Below are 27942 nucleotides of genomic sequence, written 5' to 3' on the forward strand. Positions count from 1 at the left end.
CCAATCCGCCAATCACGTGACTTGTCACTGTATTGACATGCAAAAAAGGAGGGGCTTTGGGGAATGGGGAGGGGCTTAGCTTAAAAGGGCATTGACATCGAAAATGCCACTGTTCCAGTTTAATTGATACATAAGTGTGAACCGCTGAAAGACTCATATTGAGGCAGCGAATGGTCATGTGGTCTTTATTATTCGCACTTATAATGTTACATGCGGTCATAACCCACATAAAAAAAAATAAAGTTGTTGTACAAGCTTTAATACCACAAATAAAATGTGCATATTACTTGACAAATATCACTTAAAGTTCAGCATACATTGGTTTAAGAAATCTCTATAAATGTTCTATAAACACTGCAAAGAGTCATGTTAGCGGCCCGCCCTTTTTTGTCAATCAGAAACGCTCTGTGGCTCTCAGTCATTTTACGTGATACATCTTGAGTTGCTGAAATGTCTTTTGAGGGTGGGGTTTTGAAGAGAGAGCGTGGGGTTGAGCGGAGGATGTCTAATTCAGTGGGTAAATCTGGCGGAATTTACAGCACATTTAATTAAGGGTATCTTCTTGTTATAATTGCAAAAGGATTCACCAAGATAATTTCAGAGATAATTTCAATAATAAATAATTACCACAGGAAGAAAAAAAATAATAATAATAATAAAAAAACGTACATAGCGCTTAATTCATTCATTAAATAGATTTCAGCATCAGTTGTTGCCCCTTTAAGAAGAGATTTATCATCAACTAAAACATGATCAGTTCAGGGAATGGATGAGGGGGGATTACGGGGATTTCTTAGTTTATAATGACATGAAGTTGTTAAATTCGCTGACATAATCCAGTCTTTCCCACATAGGAAATTACTCAAATATCCGACGTTAACGTACACAATCAAGGAAAAAGTCACACTCCCGAGTCTCATGAGTGGTTTCAAGTGGACAAGCAATTACATCCGAACTCATTACAAATATGACCAAACCATATAATCACAATTTGCATTTACTATATGCTATACCTAACAAGGCAAAAGAACAGAAAGTTTGCCAATCTCCTTTAACGAATGTTGGTGCAAGAAAATAATGTGTCCTCTTAGGAACCAATTATACAATAGTATTTTGAAGCCTGAAACTACCTAGTCATGTGGTCCCTCTTATTGCTGGTTCTGGTATTTATATACATACACCAGATGTATATGTATTTATATTTGTTACATACACCCAGATATATTTTATAGTGTTTACATAAACAGTTTTCTGAATTATACCAATGAACGTGTACTACTGTAATTATTTTGTATTGTGTTAAATGTAAAATTTGCTATTAAATGTAATTAATCCATGTCTAACTGTGGGCTGCAATGTAAAGTGTTGCCAATTTATGTATAATGCAAAATAGATTAAATAGTTTAAGTAGATTCACAGCTTTTCTTTAAAGGGAGGGTTCACCCAAAAATGAAAATTCTCTTATCATTTACTCACCCTCATGCCATCCCTGATGATATTCTTTCTTCAGCAGAATGCAAACAAAGATTTTTAGAATAATATCTCAGCTCTGTAGGTTTAAGATACAATGCATAGATTGACAGGTTCGTGTCTATATATTCTTTAACCTTCTATGAGAGTTTATCTGACTACACTGACACAATTATGATCTGTTCTGGAGTTTGTGGAATAAGAATTAGCCAATTCTGAAATATTAAATACAATTTTGTATATTCTTAGTATTTCACTGTTTGCAAGCTCAAGGACAAGGACATCATCTTGAGACATTACTTTCTTGAAACAATGACATTTATTTACTGGCAAAATGTTTTGAACAAGGGCAAAAGCACTAAAAGAACTTGCATATCCCAAGACATAGTTCAGTCTCTGACAACACATGACACATTTTTGGGAAAGTTTAATGCTTTTAAAGATAATTTAAAGTTTGCTCAGAACAAATAACCATAAAATACAGAGAAATAAGAAGGAGCGCATATGTGCCCATTGGGCGCCAACCAGTAGGTGCTGAACATTTTACTCAACCTTCTACTGACGAAAGTATAAAATATTCAAACGTGTCTTGTTGCTGCAGTAATTTTTGCCATGAATATACAAATGGAAAATGGTATATTCAATACAAATTTATGGATGTGTGTGTGTGTCTGTGTAGAGAATGGGATCTATACTAAAAGTCTAGAATATAAATTTGGCAATAAAAATGTAAATTTGGAAAACTCACTTATAAAACTATTTCAGTCATTCTGAGAAGTAATTTTACATTGAAATGTAAAACTGGCAGAGGACTTGTTCACCCTCTTATATCTCATCAGTCGAATTGACCACTTCGCCTCTAAAACACAAAAAAAAGTGTCATTGAACATTTTGAACAAAAATAAGTTACAGTAGTTATACATGCTACACAGTCTGCACTTGTGTTCACGACATTTGAATGGTAGCCTAATATGCAAATTTTCTGACCAAAAATAATAATTATTGATAGCAATGAGTAGCAAAACACATTTCATAAAAGAAAGTCATAAAACAGATAATACTGGCCACAAAACAAATTACAATTTGGCCAAAAAAATAAATAAAACAAACAACAAAGTGTAAGTCTCGATAATGTAAAAGAAAATGTCACAGAGGTCCATGCAATACCATATTGCGTATCTCTGGAATGCAGCTAAACACTTACTGTAAACATGCCCTTTCTGAGAACACAGTGTGTTGCCTTTTTTCCATAAAGTTAAAACAAAAATAAAGGACAGAAAAGCAAGGAGCCTTTCATTTTGGAACATTTGATTAGATTTGTCTTGGATTAGATTATCAACCCATCTAACTATATGTTGAAATAGACCAGGAAGTTTTGGGGCAGTACTGGTCAATATGGTCCCAAACTACTTTATTGTTTTAACTGTGCATTCATATTTGGTCCTAAGTACATACTCTACATAAATACACACCGGTTAGCAAAAATAGCAAACTAAGGCAGGTTTCAATAAGATGTGGGACCATACATTCTCTCTTAAGCGTCTCTTGCAGTATTTGGCGTCACCATTCTCCATTCTGGTTCAGTCTGTTGGCAGAATGCTTAGTTTTGAGGAATGTCCAGGCTGCATCCCTCCCTCCTCTTTCCCTGCCCACATGAAGAGTATTAGATAGCCTTGACATCAATGAGGTGGCAGTGTTGGGCACCCTGCCTGAGGGCCTTGATGCCTTGTAGCCTGCGCCCATGCAGACTGAAGTGAGACCACGCCAGCAGCTGCAGAAGGGCGCAGGAGATGGGCACAAACACCAGAAGGTAAAAGCAACCCTGACGCAGTGGCATGGGGACCGCAGGGGCTGATATTGGTTCTGTGGCCATTGAGTTCCTCTCAAAGATGTCATATCCTGAAAAATGAGGGGAAATAATGACAATCAGACTTCCTTGTCATCAGCTTTAGATATCCACAATTCATCGACATTCTGTAATGTATGCTGACTGGCTATAATACAGCTACTGACATGACTAATCATGTAATAATTGGGTCAAACAAGTATAGTACAGCAGATGATTACACATATTCTATTTCTTGGCTCCTGAGTGATACATTCCTTTTGTTTTTCTTCATTTGTAAGTCACAGATGGATTAAAAAACATCTGCTAAATAAGGGCTTTTTGATCTTTACAGACCCACGGACCCCTCACCCACCCAGAATCTCAGGCAATCCAGGGACGCCCAGTGTAGGAAAAGCTAGATTTTGTTGGTTATACTTTAAGAACATGAACATCACAACATTACATAATTCAGATCATTAATTAGAAAATTAAAAATTAGTCAGTAATTCAGTCAGTCATGAATTAAGAAAATTACATCTGTTTTATCTTCTCAACGGACCCCCTAGAGTACCTTGAGAGACCCTCAGTGATCTCCAGGCTCTTGGATAATAACCCTGATGCTAAATAATTAAATGTATATTAAAAAGTTCCAGTATTGTTTATTCACAGTACACACACCTGTGTAGACACATAGCAGCCAAGTACCAATGAGAGGGGCAAAGGTCTGACCAGGCTTGGTTACCAAGGCAACCATGCCAAAGAGCAGAGCAGAAGCTGCTTGTTGTCGGCGGTTCAACACAAAGTCCTCATCTACCAGGTCAGTAATAACCAGGTTCAGAAGTTTACAAGTGCCCTCGGTGAACACACGATTACTATGGACAACACAATAAAATAAACAACAATGAAAGGACAACACTGTTTAAAGTTCATTTAAATTAGGGTTGCCACCCGTCCCATAAAATACAGCATCGAATCAATACGGGACGTGATTTGTCCCGTATTGTTCCGATGGTGCCACGCCGAAATATTTCAATATCGTTAATTTTACCTTTATATTCTTTATAAATTTAGCCTACGGTGGGTAAGGATCTGTCTGAAAAGTCCACACATTGTACAAAAACTGTGGAGGGTGTGGTAAGGGACCATCTGAAAATGTCAGCCAACAAATTCAAAAGTGGCAACCCTAAATTAAATCCATATTAAAAGTCTAATGTGCATCTATTTTTTTCCTTTTTATTAAGATTTACCAAAATTTTTTTCATCAAGCAAGCAGTTTAAGTCCCTTTAAGGCAAGTCGTTTTACTAGGCGGCCATCTGGGCAAAGCCATTAATTAGGGCAAGACTAAAGTCTCCAAAACTGTTTGAAAAGATTATGTTGCAATAACACATTTCAAAGCAGCGATAAGATCTGACAACAACAGTATCATAAACTTTGCTTCTTTGGCTCAAATCACACTAAACAAATTGCACTTCTTAAGGGCTGTTCAGACTAATTGCGCTTTTGTGTTAGAAAAACACAAGACGCAGTGCAACGAATAAAACAGAATGCAAGTGTCACAAGTAGGGATGTCCTGATATCATTTCCTTGAGAACGAGTACGAGTACGATACTTCCTTTTCGGTACTTGCCGATACGATACTTGTTTTTGTTTTATTTTTTCTGAATTCCACATCAACAGTTTAAATAAATGAATTAATTAAAACTTTAATCCAATGAAAATAGAACCATTAATTTTCAACATAATATTGTATTATTGTCATCAAAAGAAGTGCTTTTATACAGAACCTCACAGCACAATCCAAATTACAGCATTAGAGTTTCTGTCAAGTGCTGTTTAGCAAATCATCATAGATGTGAGATATTGGTTAAATATAATACAATTATTATTGATTTATTATTACTAGTAGTAGTATTACAGTGAATATTATATACTGTAACTACAGTATACAGTAGTGATATACTTCTGTCGTACTTCTTCCATTTAAACAGAGCTTTTATTTTGGCGGAAACTTTTATTTGGAGGGAAGCCCTTTCCGTTTCTATACATTTTTGATGTTAGCGTCTCACTTCCGGAAAAGCAGATCGCTACGTGGCCCAGTGTGATTATTAAACTGCAAAAGGCTGCTATTTATATCATTATATCGCAGCCTTTGTGGTTTAATAATCACACTTGGACATAACGTGATTTTCATTTGTGTGCTGAATGTTTACGTAATGACATTTGTACATCAGATGGAGCAATATTACGAGCATGAGTACAAGTACATGAGGTGGTATCGGACTCGATTCAGATACCAATATTGGTATCGGGACATCCCTAGTCTCGAGACACGTTTTTAAAAGTTACATTTCTTTAAAAGTTGACTCCATTGAAAAAACACTGTACTCCTGCGTGAGGCACTGAAAAAACAATGACATGTGTGGCGCAACTGTCAAAGACACCCAATTAGTGCATGTTTACATAGAAAAACAATTGAAAACAGCACAGAACGATATAAAAACATGTTCGGTGTAAATGGGCTCTTAGGCTGGTTCAGCTAATTCAAATTCTAGAGTAAATACTGTAAAACATATGATCCCTCTGGTGGGACAAATTTAGTTGTTTAATTTTTTGCAATTTTTTTTTTTTTTACAAGTAGTCTATCTTCTCCTCATATTGCCTTTTTTCTAACTATTCACCCTACCAATTTGCAATTTTATGTAGCCAATTTCACATTAACAATCCTGAAGAAACACATGTGCTGTTTTCTCACAACACATGTCTTTGTTCTGTTACCATGAATATAAGTTCTCAGTGGCAGGTCTTGACCCAACATGGCTTTGCCAGCAAACAAAAGCACACCTGCCCCTTTCAAACAAAGATTAATAACCAAAAGGCACATAACGTTTGAATTTCATATCACGTCCCACATAGAACACCTGTAGTCTGAAAGCGGAAGGGCTTGTGGGACATTCATTTCTCACCTAGCAATAAAGATGCAGAGCAGGTACACCTGGTCAGCCCCAGCTAGTAGCATGGCAATGCTGAGGCCAAGCTTCAGGAGGAAGAGCCAGCGTATAACCTGGTAGACACCCAGTCTTTGGCACAGTGTCAAGAAGTAGAGATTGTTCAGATGAGGGGCAATGTAAGAGAAACCTGTGTTACAAGAAAACAGTTCCATTAGAAACAGAAAGAAAGACTATTGTCAGTACACATATGGGAAACTTTCATTAGTTCCAACATCTTATGAAACGTCTATTGAAACTTCCAGGTTCCCACAAGCTGCACTATATAGCCAGCATTGTTGATCTGCTGTGGTCATGTGAACGATTTCTTGCTCTCTTTCTTTCAATAAGAGTCTCTTACCCAGCAGGAAGGAACCGGTGGAGGCAGAGATTCGGTCTGACAGGAGGTGTTCCAAAAACAGGGGAAAGAAATTGCTGTTGAAATGGCAGTGGAATACCTGCATATGGCGGGGTAGAGGAACAAATAAACAATCTGTTCAACCTGATGGAATGGTTACAGATAATACTACTTTGTGTAACTTTGCCTTCTTATTTGTTCACAGTTACCTGTATGAGGTTCATTGAGACAAACCACATAAAGTTTTTGTGGCGTGACAGCTGCTTAAGATATTCCCCAAGAGTCACGGGTTTCTCAGGGGATGTAAAAGGAGCCTGACCAACACTCAGTCTATAAGACATCATACAATTATTAATAAGTATTATAAAATTCTTTCAAAGTCATAATACTTTTCTTATGGGGAAAAGGAGATGTTGTGCAGAATGACAGACTATTCACAGTAAGTGACCGAGTAAGTGAATAGTGACCGAGAAACATTCTGCCTAGCATCTCCTTTTACAAGGAAGCAAGCAAGCCATATTGGATTGGAACAATATGACAGAAGAGCTGAGCAATATGGCAACAAAAATTATGTCAATATTTTTCAGCCTATTGACGATATCCGATATATACTGTATATTGACAATTATGTATTTGCTCTGAAATGGCTCAAAAGAACCATCGTTTCATCCAAACTACTATTGTAGCCAAATAGATTCAGTATTTTAAAGGCATTCAATAAAAATCAATTTAAAAATAATGAAGACGTTTTTCCCCAAAGCTCATTTAGTTAAAAACTATAGGGAAAAATGCCTTCATTATTTTTAAAAAGATTTTTAGTAAATGCCTTTAAAATACTGAATCTACTTGGCTACAAAGGAGAAAAAGATTTAATAATTTTCATTTATATGCACTTTTATATTTATATCATATATAAAATGATAAAAGCATTATTTACCATCATATATTTTACTAAATCATTTTTTGTGAATGAACGATGTATGCAAAAACTATACTTATTTTTTGGAACCCAGTTGAATATTGCATAATACTTATTTATTACTGTGGGACCCAGTCTAGTTTACTATTATAATATAATACTTTGTTATTATTATTATTTAGATTAGTTAGAGGATTAGATTTGTTTTATTTAAAAGTGACATATTTTTGTCTTATTTACTTCACCTTCACTTGGAGCTTTTATTTTGACACTGAAAGTACTGTGTGTATTTGACAGTTTGCAATGTTCCACATCTGGTGAAACGCTATCACTTCCTCTTCTGTTATACTGTGCTGCGTTTGTAGATTTGTATAACTTGTATGCTTGAATCTGTAGTACTTTTCTTTCGCAATGCTTAATTTTATATAGTCGTCAAACTCATCATGATTATATTGTGAATTCAATATATCACCCAGCCTTATGTGAGACTGAGTAAATTATAGCAGAACTGATGTTTTAGGGTGAACTACTCCTTTAAGGAGCTGTGCCAAAAACACAGATATTGCATGTTTAAATCTTGCTCTCCCTTTAGCAATGCAGTTAATGCTAGGTTGTTCCACAAGTGCTGTCTCTGCAATTAGTGTACTGTAAATTGCTTTGGATGAAAACAACCTGCTAAATGACAAGTAACATTTAGCACTGATAAACAAATGTGCAAAATTTTGCATTAAACACATTGTTAAAACTTGTACATTGTAAAGTTCTTCTCTTACTCGGTCAGTGCTTGGCCCTCGTTTTTGTGTGGTTGAACTTCGTTCTGAAATCGGTGGCGCAGAAGGCGTGAAACTATGGCAAAGCCCAGCATTGAAAGAGCTGCTAGTGTCACGCAGAACAGCCTGAAGTAGTAAAAGTCTTCCTTGTTCCAGAAGGAGTAGGAGAGGAAGACGGACAGCGAGCCCAGCGCACTGAACAGGGAACTGTGGAAATTGAGGCGTGTGCGATCATGTGCCGACACGGCCAGGTCGGCCAGGAGGGCGTTGTGGTTGAGGTCCACCACTGTGAGGAAACCATCGTAAAGGCACAGGCAGAGGAGGAACTGCAGCCCAGGCCAGGTCCAGGCCACCCAGAAGGCCAAGAATGAGAGGGCAAAGAGAGGCCCGCTCCTGGAGAGCGCCTGCAGCCTCTTCACAACCACCTCCGGGGACGTGATCTGAGACCCAGACCTGAGCAGTCACAGAGAAAGACATGGCAGTAATTTGATAGGTAGAATCTTTAAAGGTATAGTTCACAAAGAAAAGAAAGAATGTCATTATTTTAATGTTATTCCAAACACATATCTTTTTTTCTGTCGAACACATCAGGTTGCACCTGGTATAGTCGCTGTCAAGTTCCAAAAATGACAAAAAGCACAATAAATGTACACTATGCAACCAGTGCACATATTCCAAGTTTTCTGAAATCATATGACTGCTTTGTGTGAGGAAGAGACCAAAATGTAAGCTGTTTTCTCACTGAAATACCTCAAATCTCATTCACAGCCCAATGAAACATTTAACAGATAATGTGCTCTGACATGAGGCACATATGGGGGTCTTGAATGGCCTGTCCAACATCAAGTGTAGATGAATTGTTCGGTTTTTGGAGCTCAACAGTGTCTGTCCCTATTCACTGCATGGAAAAGGGCAGCATAAACATTCTGCCCAACTTCTCCTTTTGTTCCATGCAAGAAACAAACCATACCTGTTTGGAACAACATGAGGGTGAGTAAATAATGAAAGAATTTTCATTCTGAGTGAACTATCCCTTTAATACTACGAAAATAAACAGACCAAGATACAGCAAGTCTTTACAAACAGCAGTTTTTATTTGATAAATTAGATATTTAATCATGATATCAGGATGTACTGTACATTTCCAATTCATTTGATGTTAACTTTAAACCAAACATTTAAAATTATGCTGTGTACAAGTTTGAGTGAACAATCTTACTGAGGAGAGCTCAGGAATGAGCGGTCACTCAGCCAGCCAAACAGAGGATCATTCAGGCTGTTCCATATCAGGAAAACAGTCTGTGAGAAGAGAAACATGGAGAAAGCTCAAACATGATTGGTCTGATATACTGAATTAAAGACATGGGAAATGGCTGATGTTTTGATAATATGTCATTTCAAATAAGCTTAATAGTATTCAGAAAAGATACAAACGAAGCTGTGTGTGACACTATACTGTTTTTCATCTATCTATATACAGTATATATATATATATATATATATATATATATATACACACACACACACACACACACACACACACACACACACACACACACTGGCGGCCAAAAGTTTGGAATAATGTACAGATTTTGCTCTTATAGAAAGAAACTGGTACTTTTATTCACCAAAGTGGCATTCAACTGATCACAATGTATAGTCAGGGCATTAATAACATGAAAAATTACTATTACAATAAAAAAAAAAAAAACTACTTCAGAGAGTTCTCATCAAAAAATCCTCCACGTGCAGCAATGACAGCTTTGCAGATCCTTGGCATTCTAGCCATCAGTTTGTCCAGATACTCAGGTGACATTTCACCCCACGCTTCCTGTAGCACTTGCCATAGATGTGGCTGTCTTGTCGGGCGCTTCTCATACACCTTACAGTCTAGCTGATCCCACAGAACTCAATGGGGTTAAGATCCATAACACTCTTTTCCAATTATCTGTTGTCCAATGTCTGTGTTTCTTTGCCCACTCTAACCTTTTCTTTTTGTTTTCTGTTTCAAAAGTGGCTTTTTCTTTGCAATTCTTCCCATAAGGCCTGCACTCCTGAGTCTTCTCTTTACTGTTGTACATGAAACTGGTGTTGAGCGGGTAGAATTCAATGAAGCTGTCAGCTGAGGACATGTGAGGCATCTATTTCTCAAACTAGAGACTTTGATGTACTTATCCTCTCGTTTAGTTGAACATCTGGGCCTTCTACATCTCTTTCTGTCCTTGTTAGAGCCAGTTGTCCTTTATCTTTGAAGACTGTAGTGTACACCTTTGTATGAAATACAAATTCCAATTTCAAGCATTGTATAGCCTTCATTCCTCAAAACAATTATTGACTGACGAGTTTCTAGAGAAATCCGTTTCTTTTTTGCCATTTTTGACCTAATATTGACCTTAAGACATGCCAGTCTATTGCATACTGTGGCAACTCAAAAACAAACACAAAGACAATGTTAAGCTTCATTTAATGAACCAAATAGCTTTCAGCAGTGTTTGATATAATGACAAGTTATTTTCTGGTACCAAATTAGCAATTTAGCATGATTACTCAAGGATAAAGTGTTGGAGTGATGGCTGCTGGAAATGGGGTCTGTCTAGATTTGATCAAAAATGACTTTTTTCAAATAGTGATGGTGCTGTTTTTTACATCATTAATGTCCTGAATATACTTTGTGATCAGTTGAATGCCACTTTGGTGAATTAAAGTACCAATTTCCTTCCGAAACAGCAAAATCTGTGCATAATTCCAAACTTTTGGCCACCAGTGTGTGTGTGTGTGTGTGTGTGTGTGTGTGTGTATATATATATATATATATATATATATATATGTATGTATGTATTGGGCACTCAAATTTCATTTTGTCCCAGACTCTGTATTTTAGGCGATGGGGTGGTCATCAATATAGGGAATTAATATATACGGTTAATTTAACCATAAGAATTTAGAATCCACGGTTAAAAAACGTGAAATGATTTATTTACACATGGCAAAAATATTACATATAATGTATAAATATATACTATAAAAGAGTTTTTCGTAAGATTTCATTGATTCATAGTTCATTATTATTCATAGCCCCAAAGGTTTATTTGTAAGATGTTGTGGACAGTATTTAGAGTCTGTTGCTGATTCTTCATGTTGAGGTGTCTGACAGAACAATGGATTGCTTTAATAAACTGATGCAGAAAAAAAACTGTTCAATGTCGTGAACTACATGTTGCACACCCACAATAATCTTACATTTACACACTTTTGAAGCACTCTGGTTACATTAGCACATCAATTAGCTCAGGATGCACATAAGCGGTGTTGTGCCCTAGATTGGCACGTCTCTTATTACCTCCTTTGTGTGTGTGTGTGTGTGTATCAGTTTTCTTATTACAGGGCTTCCCTCAGCGTCCACAAATCCCCCAGAAATACGTTGACTTAGACGTTTAGACAATTGTTATATGATAAGCATTTTTTGCATCAGTGCTGCTGCATATATATATAATTTTTTTTATAACTGTATATATACACTGCGGACACATGCAGAGTCTCCACGGTGTCATGTACAACGAGCCACGTGATAAGATGCGTGGATTGACGGTCTCAGAAGCAGAGGCAACTGAGACTTGTCCTCCGCCGCCCGGACTGAGGTGAGTAACCACGAGGACCTACTAAGTAGTGGGAATTGGGCATTCCAAATTGGGAGAAAAAAACAACATGTTACTGTAGTGACACCAAGGTTAGTACATCAGAACTATATAGTTTCCACCAAAACACATGGTTACTACAATATTACTACAGTAAAACCATGGTTAATTTTATCTGGATCAAATCCTTCTCTCAACACCCCGACCTTCACTGTGACCAAATCACTGTGAGGAATCTCTTTTATTTATTCCTGTAAGTAGTATTATAGGAAATATAAAGAGTAGAGACATGGAGAAAAAGTAAATGGGTGAGTAAATGATGAGAGAATTATCATTTTTGGGTGACCTATCCCTTTACTATGAAAAATGTCCAGCTTGTAAATTAAATTATAGTTGAACCCACCTCTCCCACCCAGAACGACAACTTGTCAATCTTGTAAACAGATACAAAGGTCTCCACATAATACAGTAAGAAGACGTTGTGGAGAATGGAGACGAAAAGAGACAGGGAGCCGTAGAGCACAGCTGTAGATATGCCCTGGCAGCGGCCCCATACACTCCTTCCCATCCTTTGCTACTTCTCTTGCTTTCTGTTCACTCTTCCTGCCCACACAGAGCTGTATACGTCCTCCAGGCTGAACAGGGTGGGGTCATCGCTTTATCCACCCCTGCACATAGACAGACACCAAAACAACCAAGCACTTGTAAAAACGAGTACCATTTTCAGTGAAATATGAGGCTATTGAGGATAATGTCTGTCGGCTGTTTTTAGTCTTGATATTGACACAAACTGAGAAGGGTAATTGGAAAGTGGCCAAGCCAATGAAAAACTGAGCATCTGTACTACATTATCAAGCAGCATTGGCTTCCATTTGATGACGTAGCACTTTTTTTGATATGAATCTGGAAAAACAGGTTCTCGCCATAATGTGAAAAAGCAAACCTCTCTCAGAGCTATTTTTACAAAATAATAAGAATGTGGGGAAAAGCTGTGGAAAAAACAACACAGACATCATAGGAACATGTATAATCACAGCTTTTACAATGTAAAAGCAAATGGTGGCTATTTGGCTTCAAATTATTCAATCAAAATTTTATATATGTTTCAAAAACATGTCTCAGTCTGTCCCCAATTCAAAAAATAAATGGGAGCTATTTTGAACACACACTAAACACCACAGTGAAAAGTTCTCTAATATCTACAAAAAAAAAATCTGGCCTCCAATTTGTTTCCATGGAGAGTGTTATGGGGAGTTTGTGAAGGCGGCAGCCTATTCTCCCTTTTCTATATTCATAATAACAAAAACAGCCTGGCCTTCTTTCCCCACTCTGGACAGTGTCAAGCAAATCTAACCCATGTGAGCAGTTATTCAGTGGTTTTAGGTCATACCTCCGCATTGTGACTCCTGTAAACCCTAAATACCATTTCAAGCAGGTATAACACAATAACCTTTGAGATCTGCAATTACACATGAACATTATATTTGAATGACCTTGATGCTCTCATCCAAGAATCAAAGATGACATTAACACTGATTAGCAATGTTTCCATCCAACTTGTGGAATACATTTATGCAAAAAGCCATAACATCGCAAAAACAAAGTGTGAATAAAGCCACGTTTCCATCCCATGTGTTCAAAAGAACAAAATCGTCAATTGCAGCCACTGTGACTCTTTTATTAATAAAATTCTTGCGGTTTAGAACACACAGACAAAGCACTCTTGTCTCATGTCTGGAAAAGGCAACACGTCACACAGTTCTGGTGGCACTATGTGTGTGCATTCCTCCATCCTTATGATTTTATTGTGCGGATCTATAAGATATTTGTCCAAAGTGTCAATAAACCCGCACTTCGGCACAGATCAAGTTTATATTCAACTTATTTGCTCTGCAAACTCTTTGCAGGCTTTGGATTTTCAGGACACTTATTTCAGGATGACCAGAGCAACACTTCAGATGGGATGATTGGTCCACTGATTAGTCCAGTTATGAACAAATTATCCAGTCACATGACTTTTTTGATGCACTTCTTATATTCCTAATAAATTCAGTAGGAGTTTCCAACATAGTTTATGAGCATTTCTTCTTACAGTATAACAAATTTTATCCACCTCAAGTGAGTGTAAATATTTTATTTGCATCTTCATGTTTCCATCCAACAGTTTTTAAATGATATCCCAAAATGTGCAAAAAAATACGTAAATGGAAACCCAGCTACTGTTATTCAGGAAAGAGACTTCTCAGGGGTCCGATGAGAGATGTAACCTAAGAAAAATCAGCATAGGCCCAGGCCTGCATCTGCTACCAAACACTGAACAGTAACCAAATAGTAGGGTGGAGCAGATTTTAACATGCCAGAGTCATGTGAATTTCCTTGCACGCAGTATATCCTTTCTCAAACTGCTTTTCAGATGCAGCATTTGACATCCATGATACCTTTGAAAACATCCCCCAAAATTACCCTCCAGTTTCAAAGCTCAAGCTTGGCACATAGGATTCGTGGACAAATGGAAATAAAAAAAAAACGTTTCTGGCTGCTGGTAGCACACTTTCAGCTCATACTGTAAAAGCTATCACAAGTTCTGAACTTGACTTGTTTGAAACCACTCATTACTGTAACACTGTTATTCTTATATAGCTAAAGCAACATTTAAGACAACCTTACCCTCTGCCGTTCTTTGAGAGAACAGTGGGGTACAGTTCTAGGCAGGTAAAATAACTTTAAACATGCAAGTGAACTTGTTACTCCCAGTGCGATTTCAATCTGATCCAAGCAGTGAAGCAAAATGCTCTTCACTGGATCACATTTCACACAGTGATTCTCATCTCATCTCATCTCATCTAGAGAGAGGACAGGTGGCTGCTTCCTAGATAATACGATTCAGTAATCTTTGATCCAACAAGAGATCAAGTGCCACAGAGCAAAAGAACAACATTTCTTGGCAATGCCATGTTGGTGACAGGTTGACCATTGTCTGTTATCCAGAGCAACAGGATGAATGGGAACTATTCTCACATACAGACTCAAGTCAAGTGCCTTTAATTTCACTCAACCATTAAACTGTAAACACACACCCTTATTACACAAATTCTTTATTACTTACACTGTAAAAACAGGAGATCAGAGGCAGTTTACACGGAACCTTTTGTCTCAGAATTAATGTTTGTATTCACTCAGCACAACAATGTTAAAGTAATGTTCCAGGTTCAATAAGTTCAACTCAACTGACAGCATTTGTGGCAGAATGTTGATTACCACAAAATAATTCCGACTCGCCCCTCATGGTAACACAATGGAAGTGAATGGGACCAGTCCATTAATGTTAAATTCAAACTGTTTCAAAACTATAGCCACAAAACATAAACATTATACATGTTAAAGAAATAGTTCACCCAAAAATGAAAAATTCTCTCGTTATTCACTTACTCTGATGCCATCCCAGATGTGTATGACTGTCTTTCTTCAGCAGAACACAAATAAAGATTTTTAGTAGAAGACAGAGCTCTGTCAGGTCCTTATAATGCAAGTAAACGGGTTCCAGCACTTTGACGGTCCAAAAGTCACATTTAGGCAGCATAAAAGTAATCTACATGACACCAGTCGATCAATGAATGTCTTCTGAAGCAAACAGTTAGGTTTATGTAAGAAACAATTAGATAATTAAAATTATTTGAACTTTAAATCGCCGCTTCCATCCAGGGCTCTGATGCTGTTTGAAATGGCCTGGGGACCTTCTGTTGTAAATAAGTGGCGCTTCCGAATTCTCACGTGAACTCGCTGACGCGCTTATGTCACGCGACAGCTACGTTAAAATTATCTATTTACTTCTTATACAAACTAATTGATAACTTCAGAAGACATTCATTGATCAACCAGAATTGCATGGATTACTTTTATGCTGGCTAAATTACTTTTGGACCGTCAAAGTGCTGGCACCCGTTTACTTGCATTATAAGGACCTGACAGAGCTCTATCTTCTTCTAAAAATCTTTATTTGTGTTTTGCTTAATAAAGACAGTCATACACATCTGGGATGGCATCAGGGTAAGTGAATTTTTCATTTTTGGGTGAACTACTCCTTTAACAAGATTTTAGTGTGATAAAACTGTGTATCGGAATTACAGGGTTTATCGCTTTCCGTCATCATGACAACAAAGTTAAAATATTGGCTATAACTATACACTGATAAGGTTACTAAGCAACTGTATCACACTAAAATCACGTTAACCAGTAGGCCAATATTGATTACTTCTTGTGGCTATACTGTTGAAATTGTGTGCATTTTAAGGATTATGGACTCGCCCCATTCAATACCATTGTGCGAGTCTTACTGCATGAAAAAAAATATTTAAAGATGTATGCAATTCTATTGAATAATGAAATTCCATCAAATTGAATTTAGTAATCTTTAATTTAAAAAAATAATAAGTTCTCTTCATTTACTTTTGTTAAAGGTGCACTCAGTAACTTTTTGTTCATGTCATCTTGGACTTACAGTTACACCTAGTGGTGTGGATACAGCATCATTCAAAATCAATAGTTTTCAGTTATAGATGCCATTATAGAAATTCATTATACACAATTAACCATGATTAATGTTTTTCTCAATAACTTTGGCTCAATTCTCGAATGAGAATTATTTTTTTGAAAACAATAAGTTCAAATCTATGATCAATTAGTTTCTTGTTCACACCAGATTTGAATTTCTTATTCATTTAAGCAAACTGCACGTGTTTTGGCACATGTGTGCAAAAGTGTGCATAAGTACAATTGTCTACAATTTGCACAATAACTAAATGCACATGTCCTGCTGATCAAAACTGATGAGATAATTCTCAGTGAAATTGTCATACTCTTCACAACTTCTAAATAGTCTTTCATCGTGTGAGCCATCACATGCAAAATGATCCATTCAATTATCAAAATCTGTCAGACATACATGTAGATTCCATAAATATCTATGACATGAAATGATTGTGATGTCTGCTAAATCTCTGGCCAGACCAACAAGAGCGACAGGATGTCTACCAAGAAGATGGGAACTTGTAGCGTTACGTAATGTGAGGAGGTACTGTTGGGTTTTTTTATTTTTATTTTTGCTGTTTTTTTCTTTTTTTTTTGCATGGATGTCATTTTGTGGCAATTTTCTGTTCACTATATATGACTTTACATGTAAGAAATTTGTAAAAATGGACATGCAAATGTGAATTTTCTGTTTACATGTAACACATTGCTAAAAAAATACATTTACTGTATGCAAATGTGCATATCCTTTTTCTGTGTACTACAGTATTGTACAGTATTGACTTTTCCCAGTACATTTTTACCTACTGTTGAAATTGATATCTAAAAAGCTCAGTGTGATACACAATAGCATTCAACTAGACAAAACTGACATTCTTGTAAGTACAGTAAGCAGTAAGCAGTCAGTGTCAACAAAAAAGTAGAACAAAAATGAAATTTGTATATAACAAACATTTCCAGGGTTGACTGCCATGGTGAAAAAACATCTAAACATTTTGACCAGTACGGCTCACACGATGACAAATAAACTTTTCATTTTGGTGGCATTGGCCAATTTACTGACACAATAACTAGGTTTTGAAGCATGAATGAAATGCTTTGGGTGAGTTACTACATTTTGCAGACATGCAATAGAGTTGTGATGTCCCATAAAACAGTTGTGACAATTGCACTTACAGTTTAGAGAATGTAAAGACCGTTTCAAAAAATGAGCCAAAGCGATTGAGAAAAACTGTAACTAAATCCAAGAGTGAAAGTGTCCAATGACAAGACGGTTACTGAGATTAAGCGAGTAGTATTCAGCTGGTCATGTAGTTCTAAAATGGCAACCCCCAGGAGGGTACCCCTGCCCCATGTAAAATAAAAAAGCTTTTATAAGGTTACTGATATGACTAGTTCTCATCTCAAGTGAGTGGTCATGATTTTATACATACATTTCAAAATTACAATTGGTTTCTTTAGGAGTAAATCTTTTGCATCTTTAAACATTGCACAATTAAATTTGATGGAATTTTGTTATGAAATTGAAATGCATAAATCTTAAAAATAGGCTAATATATATATATATATATATATATACACACACACACACACTACTGGTCAAAAGGTTTGAAAAACATACTCATTCTTTATTATAATTTTTTTTCTTCACATTTTAGAATAATAGTAAAGTAATCAAAACTATGGAATAACAAATGGAACTATGGGAATTATGCTGTGACTAAAATTCCAAAATAAATCAAAACTGTGTTATATTTTAGCATCTTCAAAGTACTCACTCTTTGCCTAGAATTTGCAGACATGTACTCTTGACATTTTCTCAACCAACTTCTTGAGGTATCACCCTGGGATGCTTTTTAAACAGTATTAAAGGAGTTCCCATCTATGTTGGGCACTGATTGGCTGCTTTTCTTTATTATTTGGTCCAAGTCATCAATTTCAAAAACTTTTTAATTACATTTTTGTTTTATAATGAAATAAATTAATATGGTGGCACAATTATATTTTTGTCTACAAAACTAATTTCAAACATTTAAGCATACGCCTTCAGATCAAAAGATTTATGAGAAACATTTCAGTCAAGTGTTTCAAAACTTTTGACCAGTAGTGTGTGTGTGTGTGTGTGTGTGTGTGTATATATATATATATATATATATATATATATATATATATATATATATATATATATATATATATATAAATATAAATGCGCGCGCGCGCGCACACACACACACACAACCTCGATGTTTGCATTTTTTTTTTAAGCTTAATTTGTATTGTACCCGAAACATTCCTTTAATTTCAGGTCTCAAGTTTGAGTGAGCATTAAAATCTACCCCTGTACTTCTAGTAAAGAGAGCCCATGACCTGTTGTAAAACTATCTGATATCAGTCCTCTGACACCTGTAACTAAACATTAAATGCGTCTGATAAATCCAGCTAACTCCGAATCAAAACACCGAGCCATTGAAAGGAGAAATGAAAAAGATGGGACTTCTTTAACACGATGATAATGCTTTTGATTCAATATATTTAATATTTATAAAACTCCGCGAACACGTTCCATATACTGATTATGACCATTTCGAATTTTCCGCCGAAAATGTATACATTGTTACACTCTCACTTCCGCGTCCATTCTGATAATGATACAATGTTTCACTATTGTGTCTGTGCTAGTCGTTTACATTAGCGAGTTTACTTATAATAATTAATTCACAATATTAAGAGTGTTTGAATTTGACCTTAGAATTGTAGTAGCTGAATAAAAATGCCAACACCTAATCAAACTATGATTCTGATCTGCGATCTGACACTTTAAACCTTCAACAACCATGTAAGCTTCTAATCCTTGCTAGCAGGCTATCCGCTTTCATATCATGCAGTGCGACGTGGACCAAGTCACAGACCCACAGACAGACCCTAACCAGCTGACATTTACGCAACAAACTCAATACAGTCAGACGATCGTGCATTTTTAGATATTTAGGACAGAAAACACCTACCATGAGGAGCTAATGATCAGTCTACAAGCACCTGATGATTAAAGACAGCCGCTATAAATGTTTCTAGGTTTCACCATTGTATCGAATCATGTCATGTGTTGGACGAGGAAGCCCGTGACGTCATGAATCTTCCCTCCTCCTCCGACCCCTCCCCATCACTCCATCATCACCAGTACACATACCCACAAACTTGGCAATATGCAAGAACCATTATTATCTATATTTCTAAAATAATTATGGAGCTATTGTAAATCCTTAAAATATGTTTAAAAAAATGTGTTTACATATATATTTTGTGTGTGTGTTTGTGTGTGTGTGTGCTCTGTATTTTGACCCATGCATGCTTTTTATTGCAATGCCTTTTTGTAATTGTAGTTGAGGAGGTGGCCCATGTGTGCACAACAACCAAATCAGCAAAGTAAATAAAAGCTGAAAACACAACGAAATTAACAGAAAATAAATATTTTTCATTTAGCTCATTTTCATTTAGTTACAGGCTATTAAGTATTTATGAACACTGTAAAACAATTATGAAACACACACACACAAAATAATAGAACAACAAAAATGGAAAAAAATAACTTGTACTAATATTGAACAATGTTCTGTTGAACAGAAATTTTAATTAATTAAATGCTTACTTTTAACATATAACACATGTGACAACTTGTCCCATCCTAACAGGGATGAAAGAACATATAACTCCGAACACATTTCTTCCTTTCGGTTAAAATCTGTCTTTCTAATAGAGTAGAACCTGGCCTTAATCTGTCCCAGTGATGTAACTGTGTTCCCTAGTTTAGCTATTAAAATACAGGCTAATAATATTGGAATATTAGTTTGGAGGATAAAATAAAATAAAAAAAGAATCCTTATTTTTATTGAAACCTATATATACCTGTATATATATATATAACCACTGCTAATAAAACTCAAAACTTTAGAGCTACTGAAAAAAATGGCCCATGTGACAACTTCCCGTGTGACAACTAGCCCCGGTCTCCCATACATTGTACAATTAAAGAATTAACCTCTAGGTGTCACCCAACACAAAAAAGCGTCTTCATCCCTGCAACAAACAATAGCAAATGTAACTCCCTCGTCCTGCAACTCTATTGCCATGAAAACGCAGGTGGATTGCATTATTTAAAATAAGATTTAAATAATCTATAAGACTGTATATGAGATTATGTGTCCATAAAGAAAATTTACAAAGATGTCAGCTAGTTAGTAGGCTAACTGCGCTTAAATATTCCAAGAAGAGGCCAACTTGTCTCGCTAACAAACGATTTTTGTTTCTTGCGGTTGGCTATGTCAAGATGCTCAACATCTTATGTATCTTTACTACACTAAGTAAAGGGGGCGTGTGCGCCTCATGAATATTACAAAGAGAGGTGTGGCTTGGCTTCACCTGAGTCCCTTCTAAAAGAAACGCATGTGCGTGCAGCTGAGCGCAGTGGACAGTCGGGTCCTTAGAGCACAAGCAGCAGTAGAAACACAATGTAGCTGTTGTTACTTCATTTTTCTGAAACAGTCAGGTAAGGTAACTGTAGAGTCTATTATAAAATAATTATGTAGAAAATTTGCATGTGCTTTTTACTTACATATGCTATTGTTTATCTTTGCGCCTCATTTCGTAAGCGGAGCCTGCTGATATCTCAGCACGCAGGTGAAGGTGACTGGGAATGAGTGCCAGAAGTGTCCTTTAAAAATACCGCAGTGTGCAGTCTGATGGTAGAACACATACCGACAAAAACTGAAAGACTTTACTCATGATAACCTGGTCCTGTATACTTTAATTTACAGGCGAGGTAGTCTATTTCTAATTATAGCCCAAAATGTAGTTTAGGAGGGATAACAGGCTAAATGTAAACATGATACCTTTTTAAGTTGCTTAAATGGTTGATCTATCTATCTATCTATCTATCTATCTATCTATCTATCATCATCATAGTTGATCTATCTATCTATCTATCTATCTATCTATCTATCTATCATCATAGTTGATCTATCTAACTGTCTATCTATCTATCTATCATCATCATCATAGTTGGTCTAACTATCTATCTATCTATCTATCTATCTATTATCATAGTTTATCTATCTATCTATCTATCTATCTATCATCATCATAGTTGATCTATCTATCTATTTATCATCATAGTTGATCTATCTATCTAACTATCTATCTATATATCTATCTATCATCATCATAGTTGGTCTAACTATCTATCTATCTATCTATCTATCTATCTATCTATCTATCTATCATAGTTCTATCTATCTATCTATCTATCTATCTATCTATCATCATCATAGTTGATCTATCTATCTAACTGTCTATCTATCTATCATCATAGTTGATCTATCTATCTAACTATCTATCTATCTATCTATCATCATCATCATCATAGTTGGTCTAACTATCTATCTATCTATCTATCTATCTATCATCATCATAGTTGATCTATCTATCTATCTGTCTATCTATCTATCTATCTAGCTATCATCATAGTTGATCTATCTATCTAACTATCTATCTATCTATCTAACTATCTATCTATCTATCTATCATCATCATCATAGTTGGTCTAACTATCTGTCTATCTATCTATCTATCTATCTGTCTATCTATCTATCTATCTATCATCATCATCATAGTTGGTCTAACTATCTGTCTTTCTATCTATCTGTCTATCTATCTATCTATCTATCATCATCATCATAGTTGGTCTAACTATCTGTCTTTCTATCTATCTGTCTTTCTATCTATCTATCTATCTATCTATCTATCTATCTATCTATCTATCTATCTATCATCATCATAGTTGGTCTAACTATCTATCTATCTATCTATCTATCTATCTATCTATCTATCATAGTTCTATCTATCTATCTATCTATCTATCTATCTATCATCATCATAGTTGATCTATCTATCTAACTGTCTATCTATCTATCATCATAGTTGATCTATCTGTCTAACTATCTATCTATCTATCTATCATCATCATCATCATAGTTGGTCTAACTATCTATCTATCTATCTATCTATCTATCTATCTATCTATCTATCTATCATCATCATAGTTGATCTATCTATCTATCTGTCTATCTATCTATCTATCTAGCTATCATCATAGTTGATCTATCTATCTAACTATCTATCTATCTATCTATCATCATCATCATAGTTGGTCTAACTATCTGTCTATCTATTTATCTATCTATCTATCTATCTATCATCATCATCATAGTTGGTCTAACTATCTGTCTTTCTATCTATCTGTCTATCTATCTATCTATCTATCTATCTATCTATCATCATCATAGTTGATCTATCTATCTATCTATCTATCTATCTATCTATCATCATAGTTGATCTAACTATCATCTATCATAGTTCTATCTATCTATCTATCTATCTATCTATCTATCATCATCATAGTTGATCTATCTATCTATCTATCTATCTATCTATCTATCTATCATCCTCATAGTTGATCTATCTATCTATCTATCTATCTATCATCCTCATAGTTGATCTATCTATCTATCTATCTATCTGTCTATCTTAGTTCTATTTATCTATCATCATCATAGTTGATCTATCTATCTATCTATCTATCATCATAGTTGATCTATCTATCTATCTATCTATCTATCTATCTATCTATCTATCTGTCTATCTATCATCATCATAGTTGATCTATCTATCTATCTATCTATCTATCATCATAGTTGATCTATCTATCTATCTATCATAGTTCTATCTATCTATCATCATCATAGTTGATCTATCTATCTATCTATCATCATCATAGTTGATCTATCTATCTATCATCATCATAGTTGATCTATCTATCTATCTATCATCATCATAGTTGATCTATCTATCTATCATCATCATAGTTGATCTATCTATCTATCTATCTATCTATCTATCTATCTATCTATCTATCTATCTATCATCATCATAGTTGATCTATCTATCTATCTATCATCATCATAGTTGATCTATCTATCTATCTATGTCTGTTTGCAATACATGTACTTTGCAGGACTGTGCTTTGCGCTTTTTTTGATCATTGTCTTTATGATACAAACAAAGGCTTACATAGGATGGTATGACCCAAATGAAAGTTAAATCACAAATGAGATCTCTAATATATCTATTATTTTTCCTAGACATAATGAGTTATTGTCCACAACTGATTGTGGTCATATTTGGCAAGATACTAAAGTCTGCAATCAAAAGTCAGATATTTTATTAGCTCAAAATCATTTCTCTTCAGTTCTTCTAAGACCAAATAATCTGAGCTACACTACCGTCATTACTTTAGCTCAATACTCTTATACCGTATGTCAACAATGGTCTCGTTCGTGTCTATTTTATTTATCCTAAGGGACTTCTAGGAGAAACATCTGAGTCAAAGTTGATACATGAAAAATAATAATTGAAATCTCTTAATATCTCTCCAGAGCTAATACAGTTTTTCTCAATCGCTTTGGCTCATTTTTTTAAACAGTCTTTACATTCTCTAAACTGTAAGTGCAATTGTTACAACTGTTTTATGGGACATCACAACTCTATTGCATGTCTGCAAAATGTAGTAACTCACCCAAAGCATTTCATTCATGCTTCAAAACCTAGTTATTGTGTCAGTAAATTGGCCAATGCCACCAAAATGAAAAGTTTTTTTGTCATCGTGTGAGCCGTACTGGTCAAAATGTTTAGATGTTTTTTCACCATGGCAGTCAACCCTGGAAATGTTTGTTATATACAAATTTCATTTTTGTTCTACTTTTTTGTTGACACTGACTGCTTACTGCTTACTGTACTTACAAGAATGTCAGTTTTGTCTAGCTGAATGCTATTGTGTATCACACTGAGCTTTTTAGATATCAATTTCAACAGTAGGTAAAAATGTACTGGGAAAAGTCAATACTGTACAATACTGTAGTACACAGAAAAAGGATATGCACATTTGCATACAGTAAATGTATTTTTGTAGCAATGTGTTACATGTAAACAGAAAATTCACATTTGCATGTCCATTTTTACAAATTTCTTACATGTAAAGTCATATATAGTGAACAGAAAATTGCCACAAAATGACATCCATGCAAAAAGAAAAAAAAGAAAAAAGAAAGAAAAAAACAGCAACAATAAAAAAAACCCAGCAGTAGTTCTGTAAAAAACAATATATTGTACCTCCTCACATTACGTAACGCTACAAGTTCCCATCTTCTTGGTGGACATCCTGTCGCTCTTGTTGGTCTGGCCAGAGATTTAGCAGACATCACAATCATTTCATGTCATAGATATTTATGGAATCTACATGTATGTCTGACAGATTTTGATAATTGAATGGATCATTTTGCATGTGATGGCTCACACGATGAAAGACTATTTAGAAGTTGTGAAGAGTATGACAATTTCACTGAGAATTATCTCATCAGTTTTGATCAGCAGGACATGTGCATTTAGTTATTGTGCAAATTGTAGACAATTGTACTTACTCTTTTGCACACGTGCCAAAACACATGCAATTTGCTTAAATGAATAAGAAGTTCAAATCTGGTGTGAACAAGAAACTAATTGTTCATAGATTTGAACTTATTGTTTTGAAAAAAATAATTCTCATTCGAGAATTGAGCCAAAGCGATTGAGAAAAACTGTAAAATAAGCAATCCCATGTCTGTGTGCATGCTGACATACCGTACAAGATTTGTATGAACTTCATGATTTTGAACTCCTAACAGATCCAGTGATTAGAGGATAGCTATTATCATCAGAGGTATTAATGGTCACAAAGTTGTCAGTTGATGTATTTTGGCACAAAATCTTAGGCAAGTGCATGACATTTCTTTACCAACCAACTCATGAAAACGTCTTCTAAAACTGAAAGTATCAATTGATTTGATTTGATTGTAATTTGATTAAATTAATCCAAGTAAGACAGATAATATGCTTGTTATTGGTATGAAAGGAACATTAACTTTGTCTCTTAATCTTGTCTCTAATGCACTCTTCCACTAATTGTGGATGATGATTTAATGAGAGGTTATGAGCAGGGCAATGTTCCAAGTTATTTCTGTTTGTTTGTTTGTTTGTTTGTTTAGTCACTAAATTACTGAAGTTATGAGTAACACTCTCCTGGGAGAAAAAGACTATATAACCTTATAAGGAAATACATAATGTACAATAGTCAGTTAACATGAAACATGACCATTCTATATATTCAAGAAACATTGGCAGCACCTAGAAAATACCTTAAATAAAAGACATTAAATACAAAATAAGACTGCATGAATAAATACAGACAATTCAAAATGTCATTTCGTCAGGGGCGTAACTAGAGCGAAGGCAGGGTGGGCTGCCGCCCTAGGGCCCGGGGTGAGAGGGGGCCCATAAAAATGACCACGGGCCCGAGGGGGGATGAAAAACTACCAAGGCCCCCCAAGGAGGGGGCCCGACAGTTTCTTTGACCTGGGCCTGCAAGATCCAAGTTACGGCACTGCATTTTGTGTATATAATTTTAAATTCATACGTGCTTTTTCTCAGTTTGACAATAATGTTTCTGAACCTCAGATCTGTCATGGCATCAAAATATGTGCTATGCTGGAAACTCATATAAATTATATAAAATCATTATGCATGGTCTACCCTTAGTGTGGTGCGGTGGTAGCATAATATGGGTGAGCAGTTCTAAGGTTCCAACCCGGAAAAGGGTGATTCCTGATGTTCCCGAGAACTTTGAATCAGTGCAGTTTGCTTTAATTTATTCTTCCCATTACATCAGATCAAAAACGTTATTGCTGTTTTGCATATCTCAACATAAATCAGAAACCTTAGTTAAATTAGTTGTCATGATTACTGTATGATGAAGTGCATGCCTGAAATTTTTTTAATTTACATGAGTAAAATAAGTTTTAAGTAAAAAGAAATGTAAGGCATTTTGGGAGGCAATAATCAGTATTTTATGAGAGAATTTGAAATTATACTTGAAAATGTTCATTACTCACAACTCTATTTTAGTGCAGCTAAACCAGATTAAGTGCAGATGGAGAATTAACGAGAAATGCCATAATATCCCACATTTGGGTGATTGGAGGTATTTCTTTGCCATCTGTGGAAATGTCAAGCTGGATATATTGCACTTATAATTGTTTGCCTGACAGATGGCTAATTCAGAGTTTATTCTTAATTTTACATCTTTCTACATACTTATAAATATTAATTTAGCTCAGAATATTTTAGAAAAGGTGAGGAGCCATGAATATGACACTAATTTAATATGTACAACAGTGTAATAAACATGGTATGCTAATTTTGAATCTGAAATATGCGTAGTGGATATAGTTAATAATTAAGATGGCTTTAATAATTAATTATTGATCCTTTGAGGGATATGGTGCAGTAGATTTTATATGTATATATATAATATATTATTATTATTATTATTATTATTATTATTTTATTTATTTATTTATTTTTTTCTAAATTGATCGATACACATATCGTATCACATAGTAGTTTTTCTTTTTCCAGTGCACCAAGCAGGCATACATATTTACTTTTCCATGTGGAGTGTTTATGATGGCCAAGGTGACGTGTTGTCAGTCCATCCCATCCCAGACAGGGTGCTCATTGAAATAAGAGAGGTGTTAACAATGACATTTCCACTAACCCCACTAACCTAACTGCACTAAACTGTATGACAAATCAGTTTAAAACACTGGTTTGCAGAGACACTCAACAAGCAATTTGATTCAAAAACTGAAATACTTTCCTTATCTGGGAACCTTAAGATGCATGCAATGCATATTTAAGGATTTTTTTGTTTTAATCATTAAGCCCTGTTTTGCCAAATTTACTTTTTTACATTTACATGTATGCATTTGCCAGATACTTTTATCCAAAGCAACTTACATTTCATTCGAGATATACATTTTATGCATATGTGTGTTTACTGGGAATCAAACCCATATACCTTGCCATTGCCAGTGCCATGCTGTACCAGTTGAGTTACACAAACTTTAATTTTCTTAACCAGTTTTATGTGATTCTCAAAAACAGGCTATTTTTTAATATCATTAATAAATAGTTTGATGTTGAAATATTTTATCACAGCATTTCATACAGAAGACCTGCATTGCCTTTGGACAGTCACTGCTGAGAATGTATTTTTATTTTTTATTTTTTTGTGCATGCATATGAGTATGATGTGTTTCTCATCAACCTATCTGCTCTTCTTGTTATGCTTCTTTGGGAGAAAAGACTTAGTCATTTCTTTTTGCGGATGCAGTTGGAAACCTTTGACAGAGCAAGACTGAGTTAGCAGCAGCCCATGACTGCACTGCTGAAGGGAGAGCCTGCTCTAGTGAATCAGCATCAGTTACACAACAGCATTATCTTCAGCACAGTGGTCCTGAAAGAAC

At 35.4% G+C, this 27942-nt stretch overlaps 1 protein-coding gene across 3 annotated transcripts; it reads right to left on the reverse strand.

Moving 5' to 3' along the window:
• Nucleotides 1–1761: 1761 nt before the first annotated feature.
• LOC127427447 (transmembrane protein 180-like) lies at nucleotides 1762–19612 on the reverse strand. 3 transcript variants are annotated; one of them, XM_051675057.1, is made up of 9 exons: nucleotides 19498–19612; nucleotides 12369–12633; nucleotides 9550–9629; nucleotides 8334–8783; nucleotides 6851–6971; nucleotides 6645–6741; nucleotides 6263–6434; nucleotides 3977–4170; nucleotides 1762–3369 (listed from the first exon to the last, which is right to left on the reverse strand). In XM_051675057.1, exons 2-9 carry the CDS (start codon nucleotides 12531–12533, stop codon nucleotides 3134–3136), a joined length of 1515 nt encoding a protein of 504 aa, XP_051531017.1. In that variant the 5' UTR covers nucleotides 12534–12633; nucleotides 19498–19612; the 3' UTR covers nucleotides 1762–3133. The 3 variants fall into 3 exon arrangements, with proteins under 3 accessions (XP_051531017.1, XP_051531019.1, XP_051531018.1); XM_051675059.1 differs by lacking the exon at nucleotides 12369–12633 and having other exon boundaries at nucleotides 1763–3369; nucleotides 19498–19575; XM_051675058.1 differs by lacking the exon at nucleotides 12369–12633 and having other exon boundaries at nucleotides 1763–3369; nucleotides 9550–10598; nucleotides 19498–19566.
• Nucleotides 19613–27942: the final 8330 nt, after the last annotated feature.

Source organism: Myxocyprinus asiaticus, chromosome 36, assembly GCF_019703515.2.
Source record: "Myxocyprinus asiaticus isolate MX2 ecotype Aquarium Trade chromosome 36, UBuf_Myxa_2, whole genome shotgun sequence".
NCBI lineage: Eukaryota > Metazoa > Chordata > Actinopteri > Cypriniformes > Catostomidae > Myxocyprinus > Myxocyprinus asiaticus.

Bases quoted from the DNA above. Each gene is read 5' to 3' on its own strand.
- LOC127427447 (XM_051675057.1), bottom strand. From the start codon at position 12,533: ATGGGAAGGAGTGTATGGGGCCGCTGCCAGGGCATATCTACAGCTGTG. The intron at 8,784-9,549 runs GTAAGATTGTTC...GTGACTGCTCAG, and splicing joins TCATTCCTGAGCTCTCCTCA to GTCTGGGTCTCAGATCACGT. The intron at 4,171-6,262 runs GTGAGAAATGAA...TGTTGTCCATAG, and splicing joins CTCTGCATCTTTATTGCTAG to TAATCGTGTGTTCACCGAGG.